General features: G+C 44.8%; 1 protein-coding gene across 2 annotated transcripts; it reads left to right on the top strand.

Moving 5' to 3' along the window:
* galnt6 (UDP-N-acetyl-alpha-D-galactosamine:polypeptide N-acetylgalactosaminyltransferase 6 (GalNAc-T6)) lies at positions 1 to 14,962 on the top strand. Of its 2 annotated transcripts, none has more exons than XM_062541261.1 (11): positions 1 to 192; positions 2,242 to 2,760; positions 3,356 to 3,528; positions 6,628 to 6,777; positions 8,127 to 8,361; positions 8,639 to 8,756; positions 8,956 to 9,156; positions 9,436 to 9,567; positions 10,146 to 10,247; positions 10,391 to 10,543; positions 13,376 to 14,962. In XM_062541261.1, exons 2-11 carry the CDS (start codon positions 2,276 to 2,278, stop codon positions 13,487 to 13,489), a joined length of 1,863 nt encoding a protein of 620 aa, XP_062397245.1. In that variant the 5' UTR covers positions 1 to 192; positions 2,242 to 2,275; the 3' UTR covers positions 13,490 to 14,962. The 2 variants fall into 2 exon arrangements, with proteins under 2 accessions (XP_062397245.1, XP_062397244.1); XM_062541260.1 differs by having other exon boundaries at positions 1 to 211.
* The last annotated feature ends 317 nt before the right edge of the window (positions 14,963 to 15,279 follow it).

Genomic DNA, 15,279 nt, shown 5'->3' with positions numbered 1-15,279 from the left:
TGCGTGTTCAAAGGGAAGCCGGGAGGGCTGCGCTGCTGGCCGCGTACTCTCCTCGCCCTGGGTAAACTCAATAGGCTATACTTGTTCAAGAAACGTGAAGTCAGGCAGGACATCCGTCTGACTTCTTTGTGTTATTAAATAATTACCAGCGTCGCGAAAAGGTTGTGAGGATTTTCAGGGGTTGTGCAAATTGTGAGTGATCGCTTTTCAGGTAAGTTAAGAATTGTAAGATAACTATAATAGATGCTCTGACATGAACATTATTAGGCATGTCTTCTGCCAGTGTAGAACTGTTAAACGAAAGAAATTGGACGCAGATTACTTAATAACCAAATTAAAAAAGGTTCTTATCGTCTGGTATCAGCCTGTGTCGGTGGGCGAAACTCTTAAAATCTGGTCGCCTATCAACAAGTAATTCCTTGTCAGTAAAACAAGCAGACTTGGGATCCCAGTTAATTGGCAATTACTACATTTGGAAATGTTCCATTTATTTGCTGTAATTGGAAATAATACATGATGTTAAGCTTCCTGATGAAGTGCTCTGTTTCCTGCTTTAGTGTCGCACGCTGTCGTTCGTTTGACATAGCCTACTTGATTGTCGTCTGGCAAGGAAGTGTGAAAGTGCGAGAGGCTGTTCACTGGAGAGCAGCCTAGTTGTTCACCGTTTGTTTTCGTTCTACTGTAGTTAAATTCAAGTAACTGAATTGGCTCATTCACGTCAAATATGTGTAGCCTACATTCATCACATTCACGTATCATTTAATTAACCTTTAACAACATAGCCTACATTTGCAACAACAACCCTCCTGCTATAATTACGCGGACATACTTGTTTGGTATTAAAATGTGTCACACTGGGGATACTAAAGTAACAGTGACTGTCATTCAAATTGTTTTAGCTGTTGTTCTTCCTACCTAGCCTACACATTCTGAACCCATTACACAGACTGTGTGGGCAAACCTGTTTCCACTGCACGATTGGTTTCAACACTGAAGAGGGGGAACAGACATCACAGTATTGGCTAACTGTTCCCGTGGAGATTTGACTGATATGGAGATTCAGCCTTTTGAGAGTAAACCAGGCCTACAGTACATGCCTCTGTTCAGAAAAGATGCTCCTGCTCCCTCTAGCTTTGTGCAGATAAGCAGTCCCTGTAGGCTGTCCGCCCCCTCCCCTCCCCTCCCCTCCCCTCTGAGCTGCACTGTCACTGAACCAATGGGCTCTGTCCAGCTCTCCTCAGGACTACATCAGCCATTAATTCCGAGTCAACTTGTTGATGAAGACCTAAAGGAAATCTGAATGTGTGATGTGATTCCCCCATTACCTGTCAGCATAAGCGAACAGCTTTGCCTTTTGAAGTGTCCTCTTGAGTAAGTGGTTGAGCGTCAAGCCTCTGAACGGATGAGTCATTCCCACTCGACAATGACTTCATTACTGTCTCGGGCTTTTACACTGGATGAATATATTGCGTGTTTTTTATGACCAAGTGCAGTCAGTGTGAAAGAGTAGCAGCAGTGTTGTCAAGGTAGTGTGTGTGTGTGTGAGAGTGTGTGTGTGAGAGAGTGTGTGTGTGTGTGTGTGTGTGTGTGCTTAACTGTGTGTTGTTGACGTGTCCATGCAAAGCAGTATGGCGGCACTGCAGTGTAATCTCTATGGGACTTTCTCCTCAAGCTGACTACACAACACACAACACAGAGCAGCGGAGCCAGCCGAGCCACCTGTTGCCACGTGTGTGTGCCTGGGGGGCAGGTCGTGGGAGCAGGGGGAGGAGGGCAGGGTGTGTGTGTGTGTGTTGCCGTCAGGTGCGCTAAGAATTGTTTGCCCTGAGGTGCGGCCTGTTTGCTATGCGGACCGGCTCCGTATGAGTGAAGCACCAGGAGAGAAGGCTAGACCGTCAGTGTCTGCTACAGGGACACAGTTTGTGGAGTTCACGTCGCTAGCTACACGTGGGAGTACTCGGACGCAAACTCCGGCCTGAGTAGGTGCAGAGAGCCTTTTAGTTTTCATCGACCGATTCAGTACTGAAGAGGACCAAATGTTTCAGTTCCTGTCCCTCAATTACAGTAGAAGTGAAAGGACGTGTATGTGTGGGTGGTTGGCTGCTGCTGTACAGAGTTACAGTTTACCCCAGTTTTGGGTTTGCGGTTAGGCCTACTGTAGCTGATGTGTGTGCGTGTCTGTGTGTCTCTGTGTGTGTGTGATGTGACTGTGTGTGTGTGTGTGTGTGTGTGTCTCTTCAGTCTTGTAGGTGCCGCAGCAGGCCTCTGAGGAACCATGCGTCTGATGTTCCGCCGGCGCTTGTCCCCGCTGAAGCTGGTTCTGCTGGGCGGCACGCTGTTCCTGGTGGTGCTGGTGGTGCTGCAGCGGGACGTGACCGGCGGGCCCTCGCCGCAGGACCCCTGGTTCCAGGACCTGGTGGAGCGCAAGCAGCGCGTGGTGGGCATGGTCATGGGCGCCGTCAACAACCTGGGCTTCCAGATCGGCGCGCCGCAGCCGCCGCCGGCCGAGCCCGCGCCCACCTTCAACCAGCAGTGCCCGCCGGGCTTCTACAGCCAGGCCGACCTGCGCCCGCCGCTGGAGAGGCCGCCGCAGGACGCCAAGGCGCCGGGCGCTTCCGGCGGCGCGTTCCCCAACGACCGGCTGAGCCCGGAGCAGGAGAAGGAGAAGGAGGAGGGCATGACCAGGCACTGCTTCAACCAGTACGCCAGCGACCGCATCTCCCTCTCCCGCAGCCTGGGGGAGGACACCCGACCACCCGAGTAAGAAGAACAGCGGCCCTTTGTTTGCCCTCCGAGCGGACAGGAGTAGCCAGATCAAACAATGGCCTTCTCTCCTTCTCCCCTCAACTTAGACATCCATTAGAATAATAACAATCATTAGTCTCTGGTAACAATGCCACCTAGATTGCCACTGACTGATTGGCTTTTGAAAGAGGGTTTTGAAAGAGGAGTTTGTTTGCTGAAGTGTGCAGTATTTCATTTACTTTAGGGCCTGGCTATTAAACTGTGAGATATGCCCAAATGTGTAAACAGATAGGGCTATTTGCTGTTCTCATTCAGTTTTTTTTTCCAATAAGGATAACTTTCAAAAACACCTTGAGTGATTTTTTCAGTGAGTCAGCTGAAATGAACCTGTTTAAGCTTGGACCTTTTTAGTTCTGCTTCTAGTTCTAGACCTTTTTAGTTCTGCTTCTGGTTCTAGTGCTGGTCTTAATCTGGTTAATGTACCTGATAATTTTGTTTCATATGAATGTTTGTTCAGCTGTTCAGCCACAGACTCTCATGGCTTTTCTCTTCCTCTCTTTGACACCTCACCCCTTCCATGTCCCTACCCCCCCTTCCCCCCCACCCCCAGGTGTGTGGAGCGCAAGTTCCGCCGCTGTCCCCCTCTCCCCACCACCAGCGTGATCATCGTCTTCCACAACGAGGCCTGGTCCACCCTGCTGCGGACCGTCTACAGCGTGCTGCATTCCACCCCGGCTGCCCTGCTCGAAGAAATCATCATGGTAGACGACGCCAGCGTAGCAGGTAGTGTACCGTGGGCTCGGGCGGCTCTTATCACACCTGTGCGGTCATAAAGGGGCAGAAGGCAGCTACCTGACCTTTGACAGGGGAGTAAACACTTCAGTTTCTGTTTCCCGACCCGAGGTGTGTTTTGTAATGTGTTCTGGCTCTTCCTGATTGCAGTCTGTAAATGGTTATCACACACTAGATCTGTTAAGCGTCTCAAGCAGAGAACGGTTCCTACAACATCTCCCTCTTCTACCAATGCATGTGTGTAGTATTGGTATGGTGTAGACTGCAGAGCTGAACCTTTGCCCCCAGACAGCTTGGTCTTGGAGGGTTTCGGTTCCTCAGATCTTTGCGCTGTCCACTGCGCTCGTTTGTCTGCTTTTTCCAAGTGAAACCTGAGTATAAGGTTCTCTCTGCCTACCGCACACGGTTCGTTTTTATGGTTCAGTTGCTGTCCAGTTATTTTTGATGGCCCCTACTCACCCATTACAGGCCACTAAATGCATGTGACTGCGGGCAGTACATGGGTAGCATATGAACATGAAGCAAAGGGTTTTTGTGGTCTGGTTATCTCTCGCTCAGGTCTTGTCATGTTTGCTTTCAGATGCGCAGAAACGTGATATGTAAACTCTAAACCAACAGACCAACAGAAATAATCTGATGGTTTGCATAAATAATCTTGGTCAGAAAAGAAAGCTCGCATTTTGTCACTGTTGCATACTTTGTGGTGACCCATAGCGTTTTATGATCTCCGCCATAATTAGATGTTGTGGAGAGTTTGAACTAAGTCTGACCGACTTAGCTGACTAAGTCCAGTTTTAGTTTTAGTTTTTGTGTGTTAGTTGCTTGGGTGCAGACCTCTGTGTTGGCTAATGCAGTGGAGGCAGCTCTGTGCTGATCGTTCACCTTACAGTATACAGCATGTTCCTCTTATTTTATGTGTGCATCACCTACAGTAATGAAGTATGAAGCACTATAGATAACTTCCTTTTCTTAGTGCAAAAGAGTGATGCACAAAACTAGATGTATGAAAGATCTGGATACCAGTAAAAGTAAACATAATGTGACAGTCCTTATGCCACTGTAAAGTTTGGTGTGCATTGCGGTGTACATTAAGCATTATGCAGGCTTTCTAGAAATGATTGATATGACAAGTGTTGTGATCCTTTTGGTTGTTTGTTCATTTTTTTTAATTAATCAATTAGTTGTTTGGTGAAAATTAGGAGTGTAAAGGTACGCGCATTTGTACCGAACGGTTTAGGTACAGGATGTTAGGTTCAATACAGATGCACACAGAGTGTACCAAATGCAGTCTTCAACACTAATCACAATTTTTTTGCTTGTGGACAATGTTTCAAATTCGAGTTCCCACACAAGCATAAACCGCTCACAAAAAGTAAGGAAACTTGACTTTGGCCCATTATATCTCCACTTTAATAATACCAATCACTAAAGTGTTTTATGTCATTTTCATCGTTTATTAGTCACCTTTACAATGAGGTACAGCTTGTAAGCATTGGGCTCCCATGGAATGAGCAACACAAGCAAACGTGTAAGTAGTGGCAACGAAAAATGTGCCAAAATGGCCTGTTATGCTGTTGGAATTCACCTTTGTTACTTCAAGCATTGACGATTGCACTCTCCCACAGAAATGAGGAAAACAAAACACGTTAGGCATACATTCGTTCATTTTATAGTGTCAGGGTCCTCAGTAGCGTGTAGAGGATCCATATGCAGCCACAACAGCTTGGCACCTTCTTCTCATGCTGGTCACCAACCTGGCTACATTCTGCTGTGGGATGGCATTCCATTCCTCGATAAGGATCTGTTAAGTCAGCCAACCTGGTTCTGGTGGTGACTCTGGCACGAACAGCACGCCCAAGCTGATCCCACAAGTGTTCAATTGGGTTGAGGTCTGGACTTGCGTCACGGCAGGCCATTCTATCCTCTCCACTCCCAAATTCTGGAGGTACTCTCTGAAGATCCCAGCTCTATGGGGGCGAGCGTTGTCATCCTGGAGGATGGCATTTGGTCCCATATTCTGGAGATATGGAATTGCCACTGGCTCTAGAATCTCAGCCCGGTATCTAAACTCACCTGGTAGCACTTGAAGCCCAAAACGAGATGTCTGGCAGCAGAACCCTATATTACTGGCCATTTTGGCACATTTTTGGTTGGCACTACTCAGACATTTGGCTGTATTGCTCATTTCATGATTGCCCTATGCTTACAAGCTATACCTCATTGTAAAGGTGACAAATCAACAATAAAAATGATAATATGAAACACTTTACTGGTTGGTATTACTAAAGGGGAGATATAATGGGCCTAAGTCAAGCTTCCTTACTTTTTGTGAGCGGTTTATTATGCCAGTTCAGCCAATTAATATAAAAAAAAAAACATTTAGATACTTTATTGATCTCCAAGGGGAAATTCAAGAATGTGACACCTTTGAAAAATACTATTCCCACTGTGCATCAAAAAAATGTCTTGAATTTTAGGTTATCAGTACCTACAGGCTTACTGTACCGAAAATTAAGTGAACCGACAAGACTGAGGTTCACACCGCATTGTATTTTTGTGCACCATTGGACCCCTAGTGAAAATATGAGTGTTGTCTCCTAAAGCTCATGGTGACATTCTCTACTCATGCCTTATTTTGCTCACACCCAAAGCTAATTCTCTTTACTGCCTTCTAAAGAGGAGTAAGGAAACCAGAAGATATTTGAATAGTAGTAAGGTTTTTTTCTGGCAAAAGTATTCAACCAAGACAACTAATCAATTAAGTGTGTTGCCACTCTACCATCTGATACTGTATGTACTGTTTTTAGGAGGAAACTACTGGTAATGTTATTGTTATTGTTACTAGCTTTTGATCAATTAACTGTGAGTAGGAAGTTGTTTCCTGTATACTCACATTAAAGTGCTCATTTGCTTACCTCTGTATTCAGTCCCTGTCCTCATACCAGCTAACAAGCTTGGTGTGGGTGGGGTGGTTGATGCTACTGTATACTGCGTCATCTCGGCTTGTTAGAGCAAGTCTCTGAACTCTGGGAACAGTGTTTGTTGTGCCAATCAGAAGAGACCCTCATGTTCCTCCCCTGTCTCTGTCAGAACACCTGAAGGAGCGGCTGGATGAGTATGTCAAAGTGCTGAAGATCGTGCGGGTGCTACGGCAACCGGAGAGAAAGGGCCTGATCACTGCCCGACTGCTGGGGGCCAGCCAGGCCCGCGGGGACGTGCTCACCTTCCTGGACGCCCACTGTACGTATCCAAACAGCCCTGGAACTAGCTGAAGCACCGCTGGGGTCTTACAATGATTAAGGTTTTTTTTTTTGTGAAGTGTGTACTACTGGTGAACTGCTGGTAAAAACTCTACATACAGTAAGGAGATGATGATAATTTAATTAATTAAATCTGCATTTGTATTTAATTTAGTTAATTTGACCTGTTATAGGGAAATTACCAAGTTATGTTGTTGCAGAGGAAATGTAGCTTGGAAATCCACACTACCACCCATTTTTACTGTTGTCTGTTGAGCGTGCTACTGGCCCACCTATATCAGATACACTGATGTGATTGGTGCAGCTTGGCCTCAATGACATGGCTATAATGAGCATCATTACTAACTGCAAGAGTGACTCACTAAGCAAATGCACATTGTGCTCTCGCGAGAACTCTGGACTTCCAGGGTAGAGGTTAGACTTCCTCATATTCTGGCAACTATCTGTTAAACAATAGGAAAGAATGTGGATTGACAAACAGACAAAAGGCATTCCCTTCAGAACTGACTGAGAAACTGGCTGAGAAAGAGACCTCAATATAAGTGAAATACAGTGAATTCAATACAAGCTTGAAAGGCCCCATTTCAGGACAGAATTTGAGTCAGCACTTTAGTTATAACCATTAGTAGAGAGAGATATATGACTGATAAGCCAATATGCTTGTGTGAGGACGCATCCGATAGTAGAAAAGGGAAGTAGGTGTTCTGAGTCAGCCAGACGTAAAGGTCACTCAGTCTCTACCTCCACCGTGACAAAGCATCACAGGTAATTAATGAATTGTTATGGAAGTAGTGTGAATGTCCTTGCCAGTTACGGTGATATCATGCCCACGGTTATTATATTTTTAGCACATGACTTCAGACACCACACTAGTTAGTTTTTAGATAGATCATGGTGCTTATCTTCATTGGGTTTGGGAGAATGAGGTTTGTGAGACCTTCACTTCCCCATTTTTGCTTCCTCATATGTACGTCCCTTTGATGAGGCTCCTTTCTTGTTTCTTGAAATTGTTGGAATGTTTGGGTATGTCGGGTAGGTGTACTGGTATGTGAGCTTATTTGGAACTTGTTACACTTGTTGCACTGAAGTGAACAGACCTGTCTAGAGTGCTGGTAATTTGAACAGGTGTGGTAGCCTTTGCATGATGGGCCTAGCCCCCAACGGAAATATGAATGAAATATATGGAAGTATAGCATCATTAGCATTCCTGATAGGAGTGGGTTTTTTATATATATATATTCTAGACCTTTACTTGGTGGAGGAGGGAATGCAATGTCTGTTGTGGTCTGTGAAACATGTCATGAGCTGCGATTTGGCCTTGCCTTCCAGGCGAGTGCTTCCACGGCTGGTTGGAGCCCCTGCTGGCCCGTATCGTGGAAGAGCCCACTGCCGTGGTCAGCCCAGAGATAGTGACCATCGACCTCAACAACTTCCAGTTCCACAAGCCCCAGCCCACGTCTCGCGCACACAACCGTGGCAATTTTGACTGGAGCCTGACGTTCGGCTGGGAGGCCATCCCTGACTACGCGAAGCAGAAGCGCAAAGATGAAACCTACCCAGTGAAGTGAGTATTTTTCACACTCTCTGCTAAGCTTCTTGTGGTAAAAGTGTGTTATTTGTGATATGTCATAAAATACATTTTTGTTTGCTCTGGTCCTTCTCAGTTTCTGTGTAGTGTCACCGCCGTACGCTTTGAAATGAATACCTTGTGGGTATTAATACTTGTGGTGCTGTAGTTCTGATCATGCTTTAAATAGGTATTTGTACAATCTGGATGTAAAATCATCAAACACAGAGGACATCCTATGTGTAACATATATCACCTTTTTTCTTTCTTGAAGAACTCCAACTTTTGCTGGTGGTCTGTTCTCCATCTCCAAGGCCTACTTTGAGAAGATTGGCACCTATGATGACAAGATGGAGATCTGGGGGGGTGAGAATGTGGAGATGTCCTTCCGGGTTAGTTTTGCATCTCCACAGTTTTCACAATTTTACATTAAATTTTACTTTAACTTATCATACTTGTGCGTGTGCGTGTGCGTGTGTGCGTGTGCGTGCGTGCACGTGTGTGTGTGTGTGTGTGTGTGTGTGTGTGGATAGTCGTTTTGGTAAAGTTCAGTAATTTGCATATTGAATCCTCCGTGTGTGTTGGGCTTAGGTGTGGCAGTGTGGAGGAACTCTAGAGATCATCCCGTGCTCGGTTGTGGGTCATGTCTTCCGCACCAAGAGTCCTCACACCTTCCCCAAGGGCACCGAGGTCATCACACGCAACCAGGTGCGCCTCGCTGAGGTCTGGATGGACGACTACAAGCAGATTTACTACCGCCGAAACCAGAACGCTGCCAAAATGGCCAGAGAGGTGGGTGTGTGCAGTCACCGTAAGGTCTTGTGTGTTTTTGGGTCACAAATCGCTCGAGTTAGATGTAAATGGTAGAAATATTAATTCCGCCGGAGCCTAGCCCCACACGTCTACTCAGTTGCGTGTCATAACCGGAAGTCGTATGTTTTTAAGTATCTCTTTGATTTACTGTGGGACTCCATGGGAAGCATGTACTTCAAGGTGTCATGCTCTTCTGAAACTGACTGTCAAAATGGATTTATCCATGTTAATGGGTTTAAATTGGATTTGTCTCAACAGAATCAGTTTGGTGACATATCTGATCGTTTGAAACTCCGAGAATCTCTGCAGTGCAAGAACTTCTCCTGGTACCTGGAAAACGTCTACCCAGAAGCCTTTGTACCTGATCTCACCCCTGTCAAATTTGGAGCTGTGAGTGTGTTCTCCTTTGCTCTCTAGGTCATCCATAGCCTGCAATATACTTGATTTTTGACGAAGCGTTGGCGCATGTCCACAGACACATTGTGAACAAAACCTTGCTTCATTACTATGCTGGAAGAACACATGTTACTGGAGTCTCCACTTGAAGTCAGACCAAAGACTTCAGCCCCAGGGTCCTAAATAAAGCTGGTCTTGCATGCTCATGTACGGTCACTTACAGTATCGCACCAATACTGAATAACGAATTTATCCGCGCTTTTTCATGAACTCCAAGGGCACTTTTTAAAGGTGAGCCCATCAGAAAAGAAACAAATTTCCTTTGAACACCAGTCTGTATGCCATATGGCGCAACAGTCACAAAAGCAAAACGCTACGATTGGCCCGTCAGTGGGATCTGCTACGACACGTACTGTACGGGTTCATCAGTTCTGTGGAAATTGGAACGGTAGTTGCTAAATCCTGCACCTGGACAGATAAACCACTAAGAACATCACCATGACCATAACATATAGGGAGCCAGCAAGCATCCCCTTTATTTTGCTCATCTGTCCTCATTTGTTATTTAACAGCTCAAAAACTCGGGGTCTCAGAGCTGCCTGGATGTGGGAGAAAATAACCAAGGAGGAAAGGCCGTGATCATGTATGTCTGTCACAACATGGGGGGAAACCAGGTAACCTTTGCTAGCATCACATTCCTGTAGAGTATAATGAGGCCAAGATGAAATAGTAACTTGGAATAGAATATTTAAATGTATCAATTTCCCATTGTGCAAAGCTATAAAAGAAAGGTGTTTTTTCTTTGCTGTCTTTCCAGTACTTTGAATACAGCTCTCACCAAGAGCTACGACACAACATTGGCAAACAGCTTTGCCTGCACGCCAAGGCTGATGGCGTGACCATCGAGCTGTGCCAGCTTAAAGGCAGGGGCACTCAGGTGTCACTGGAGCAACAGTGGATATTTACAGAGGTAAGACCACAGTCAAGAATGTCAAACACCCCATATCTTACTGTACGTTTTTATAGTAGACCGTATAGAGACCGCCATTTGGTCTCAATACAGTCAGGTCCATAAGTATTTGGACAGTGACCCAATGGTTTTGTCATTTTGCCTCTGTACACCACCAGAATGGATCTGAAGATTAAATTAGATTAGATTAGATTGATCTACAAGTACAAGTACAAGCACAACGACAACGGAATGCAGTTTGCGTCTAACCAGAAGTGGAAGATGAACATTTCATATTTATGCCCCTTGTATCCCCTCTTTGTATCACATGGACGGTACACAGTTAGTTAAAAACCAATTAAAAGGGACATTTACCTTTGCCAAGGAGGTTATGTTTTCAACAGGGTTTGTTTGTCTGTTTGTCTGTTTGTTAGCAAGATCTTTAAAAAAGTTATGGATGGATTTCGATTTCAGGAGAGGTCTAGCCTGGGTGTTTCCATCCTGCCTTGCGTGATGATTTCATTCACACTGCTAAGGCAGTCTGGAAACTACCGCCCTAATTTTTGCCTGAGATAGGGGACCAATCACAGAACAGGGGGGAAAGCAAGACTATGATGAACTAATGCATAGACGCATTTGATAGACATCGGTGGCGCCCAATGAACGGATCTGGGCATTTTTTCAAATACGAGAAAATGAACGTCTGGTTGCCAGACCACGTCTCATTTGAGAAGTGGTAGGCACTAGCCAGGCTAGGAAAGGTCTGAAGTGACCCAAGAAGCCATTCAATTTTGGGAGTGATCTGTATCACCATCTAGATACAGGAGGCGGTCATGTTTTCGTTTGGCGGAGGTCTACACTCTCAGAGTGCTTTTCTAGTCTTTCCTGTTTTTAGTCCACTATCAGGGGTGACAATAATTGTGGAGGGGACTACTAGCTGTGACGGTCATCACTACCGTTGAGTATGCGTGCCGACCACTATACCAACAGCGCTGGCTCTTTGGCGTTGTTGTTCAGCTGCGGGTTTGGTACCCTGGAGACCTGGGTTCAACGCCAGGTGGGGTGACTGCTCTCTCTCTTGACTACATTTGGACCCATAGACCTCACCGAATGCTGGCTCCCCCTGTGTTCTGCTTTGCCAGGCTTTTATTGCAGGCTCCTTCAGTCGCTGCATGATTGTGGGTCTTTCAACCTGCAGGTTTGTCTTCAGTGAGTGAAAAGCATGTTCAATTGGGTTGAGGTCCGATGATCAACTTGGCCATTGAAGAATATTTAGTGTATTTTGATTTTGAATATTTTTCACTCTTGGCTTGCTTTTGTGGTGTTTTGGGTCGTTATCAGCGCCGTGCACTGCTGTCCTGTCAGTTTAGCAGAATTTGGTTTAACCTAAGCGGAGTGTAGCCCTAGACACATCAGAATTCATCCAACTACTTCTGTCAGCAGTTACATGATCAATAAACACCAGGGACCCTGACCCATTGGCAGCCATGCTTCTCTGCCATAATGAACACATGGAGTGATATTTTTTAACTGTTCCTTTTCTTCTCCATACTTTTGTCTTCCCGTCATTCTGGAATTCTTTGTTTTATCTGTCCAGAGAAACTTGTTGAGAACTGGGCAGGCATTTTTGCTCTAGAAAAGTCTAATCTGGCCTCCCTGTTCTTGAGTGATACTAGTTGTTTGCATCTTGTTATAAACCCTCTGTATTTGTACTCATCCAGGCATCTCTTGTTTATAGACTTTACCAACCTCCTCAATATAGTGTCCTCCTCAATAGTGACTTGTTATGGTAATTTTGATGCCACAGATGACTGAAGACCCAGTCAGACAAATGGTATGAAAAATCAGGAACAGAGTTTTATTTACAGTGATTCACATCAAGGGAGAGACCGCATGACTTCACCCTAAAGATCCATCCGCTGCTCTAACTAGACAGGGAAATAGTAAAGGTTTAATTACTCAACAGCAAAGGCTAGATAATCATACAATAACAGTGGCAAAGTCAGGAGACATCCAGTCTACCCTAATTAATGGCTGTTGACACGAGATAGACAACAATGAGTGATCTCAACCCTGGCGCCTTCCATGTTTAGGAACAGTACAGGTATCATGGTCACAACATAGGAGCATACTTTTAGTGACCTACCAGTGAGAAATACAGAACCGCAAACCACATATTGGAATATTGGGCATAGTGCTATTCCACTTTCTTTCACTTGGTTGCATTTTGTGAATGTTTTTTTTCTGCCATCATCGCTTAGTTGTCTTCAGTGGTATTTCAGGCTTTTTGGTGTTGCTGACCTGATCAATGCAATCCTTATTTTTAAGAATGTACCACAGTGTTGGCCACTGCCTACAGTATACCTGCCTGAAAGATGTATCTTATTTTTTCAGCCAAATTACACTTCACTTGCATCAACACTTCTCTAGTTCCGCTCTGGTTGAGCGTTCCATTGAACAGCTACCAAATGCGAAGGCTTGGAATGAACTCGAGGCCTTAATTTGTCATGTATTAATGAGGAAATGGGCCACAGTATTGCTATGAAACTTCTTGTCAGGCAACTGTCCAATTACTTGAGGCTCAGAAATGTCCATTTATAAAAATAGCTGTAATTCCTGAATGGATAATATGATACCTCCCCTTGAAGTCTGCACTTCAATCAAATTTAGATTTTGCTTCATTTCAAAATGTGTCTTTGTCCAAATAGTCATGGGCCTAATTGTATTTAATAGTGCGATTGACAAATAAATGTTTGAATTCTGTGTCATCCTCCAAGACGTCTCGCTCTCTTCTGCCCAGCCCCACTCTTCTTGTTTTTAAAGTTATTGGTGTCTGCTTTGTCTTGCGTTCAGGAGCAGCTTCTGAAGAACCCCTCCTCGGGCAAGTGCGTCCACCTCAGCAGCGGCCATGTGCTGATGAGCCCCTGCCAAGCAGCTGACCTGAACCAGCACTGGTCCTTCAGCTGACCGCCTTCCCTCTCGCCCTACCCCGCCCCACCCCACTCCAGTCCACCCCAGGAGCCAGGTGGAGCCCTCCCCTAGGACTCCGAGCCTGAGGGTCAGCGCCACATCAGGACCGCACACACGGAAGGAGCAGGAGCACAGGGAAGGCCATCTCTCCTCTGAGAGGACCACCTTAGCCTGAAGAACTGTGACTGTGTCTGCACCTTATGAGAGACTTGGAAAAACACACTCTCGTTTACAGAGTGTGCTGGCAATGGAGACTCAGGGATTGTGGGTTAAGCCAGGGTAACTTCTACAATGTGGAGGAAGGGGACTACAACCCACTCTCTCTCATATCGGTCTTTCTGTCTTTTTTTCTTTCTTTCTTTCTATCTTTCTCATATATTCTCTCTCTCTCCCTCGTGGCTCCTCTAGTTCTCTCTCTTTCTTATCTTCCTCTCTCTCTTTCTCATCTCCTGCTCTCTCTTTCTCATATCTCTTTCTCTCTCCGAAGAAGAAATCACAGGTGGTCTCTTGCATCTGTGTGCTGCTGTTGACACTCCTGCTTTTAAAAAGCTTCATCACTTTATTTAAATGCTGAGATTACAACAAATGAATATTTTTGAGAGTTTCTTGTGTTGTTTTGGCAAGTGTTCATTTTTGATGAATGTCCATATCTCTTGCCAAGAATAAATGCCATTTTTATTTAAGTGGTATGATAATAATGCCAATTCTTTCTGCTACTTGGGATACAATATTAAGCGTGATTGCACTGTATTGAATGGTGTTTTGCCCATCAGACCATAAACCAATGGGATCCCTTTTCTGTTGACGTAAATGAAGTAAACCGTGTTTCTGTAGATTCATATACTAAGGTACAGCACAGCAGTACCCGTTCTACCAGTGAATACAATGAACAAGTGTTCAGTGCAACTTCACTGAAAAATGTTGTTCAACTTTCAGACACATATTTGTTTCCCATTATGAAAATAATATCTATGCAGAACTGAAGTACACGTGCAAAGAGAAGAGTGGAAAAGATGACGGATACAATGAGCATTGCATGACCGCAGGATGAAATTGTGGGATTAGGATGTAAATTAATGGTTATCTGAATACTGATCAAGGTTTTATACTTGCGATTTTGTTTGGCTTCAGTTGGCCTCAAGTAAAAGTATTCTATTGCAACAGACTGAATGAGGCCTTTCCAGGAAGAAGGAAGGAACAAGGGGTCTCACAGAAAAGAGTGTAAATGTTTACTGGAATGATCTGAAACTGAAGGCCCATCTGAAACTTCTTAAGTCCTGAACCACTCCCAGTGGGGAAAATGATAAATGAATTGACAGTGCCAGAATGGGGTTTGGGGTAGGCCTACTTGGTGAAGTTTGCTTACCATTCTGTTCTCGGAGAACTCTGTAATGGGGTGTGTGATAAGACTGTTTAACTTACTGTACTGTTGTGATTTAATTATGAGTAAATACAATGTGTAATTTTGTATGAGTAGCTCTTATTCATGATGTTGAACAGATTTGTATTCATACGTGTCACTGATTCATATTTCTCAACCTTGCATTGTTAAACATTAACAGTAGTGGGAAAAATATGAGGTTGCCTCCAATAGCATCACTGTAACAATAGATGGCACTACTATTCAAAACACTCACAATCACAGCTGAGCATATGCTAAAACTTAGTTTAATAGAAAGGCATTTCGAAAATAGGGTCAAACTTACACTTGGATAAATGGAAAAGAGTCGACAAGAGTATGTTTAGTTGTTGGCAGTTAACTGCATGTGGTAAATAACTGATTTTTG

The sequence above is a fragment of the Sardina pilchardus genome, chromosome 7 (genome assembly GCF_963854185.1).
Source record: "Sardina pilchardus chromosome 7, fSarPil1.1, whole genome shotgun sequence".
In the NCBI taxonomy this organism is placed as follows: Eukaryota; Metazoa; Chordata; class Actinopteri; order Clupeiformes; family Clupeidae; genus Sardina; species Sardina pilchardus.
The sequence above is the reverse complement of the archived record's forward strand: the minus strand, read 5'-3'. Positions and strand labels throughout refer to the sequence as shown.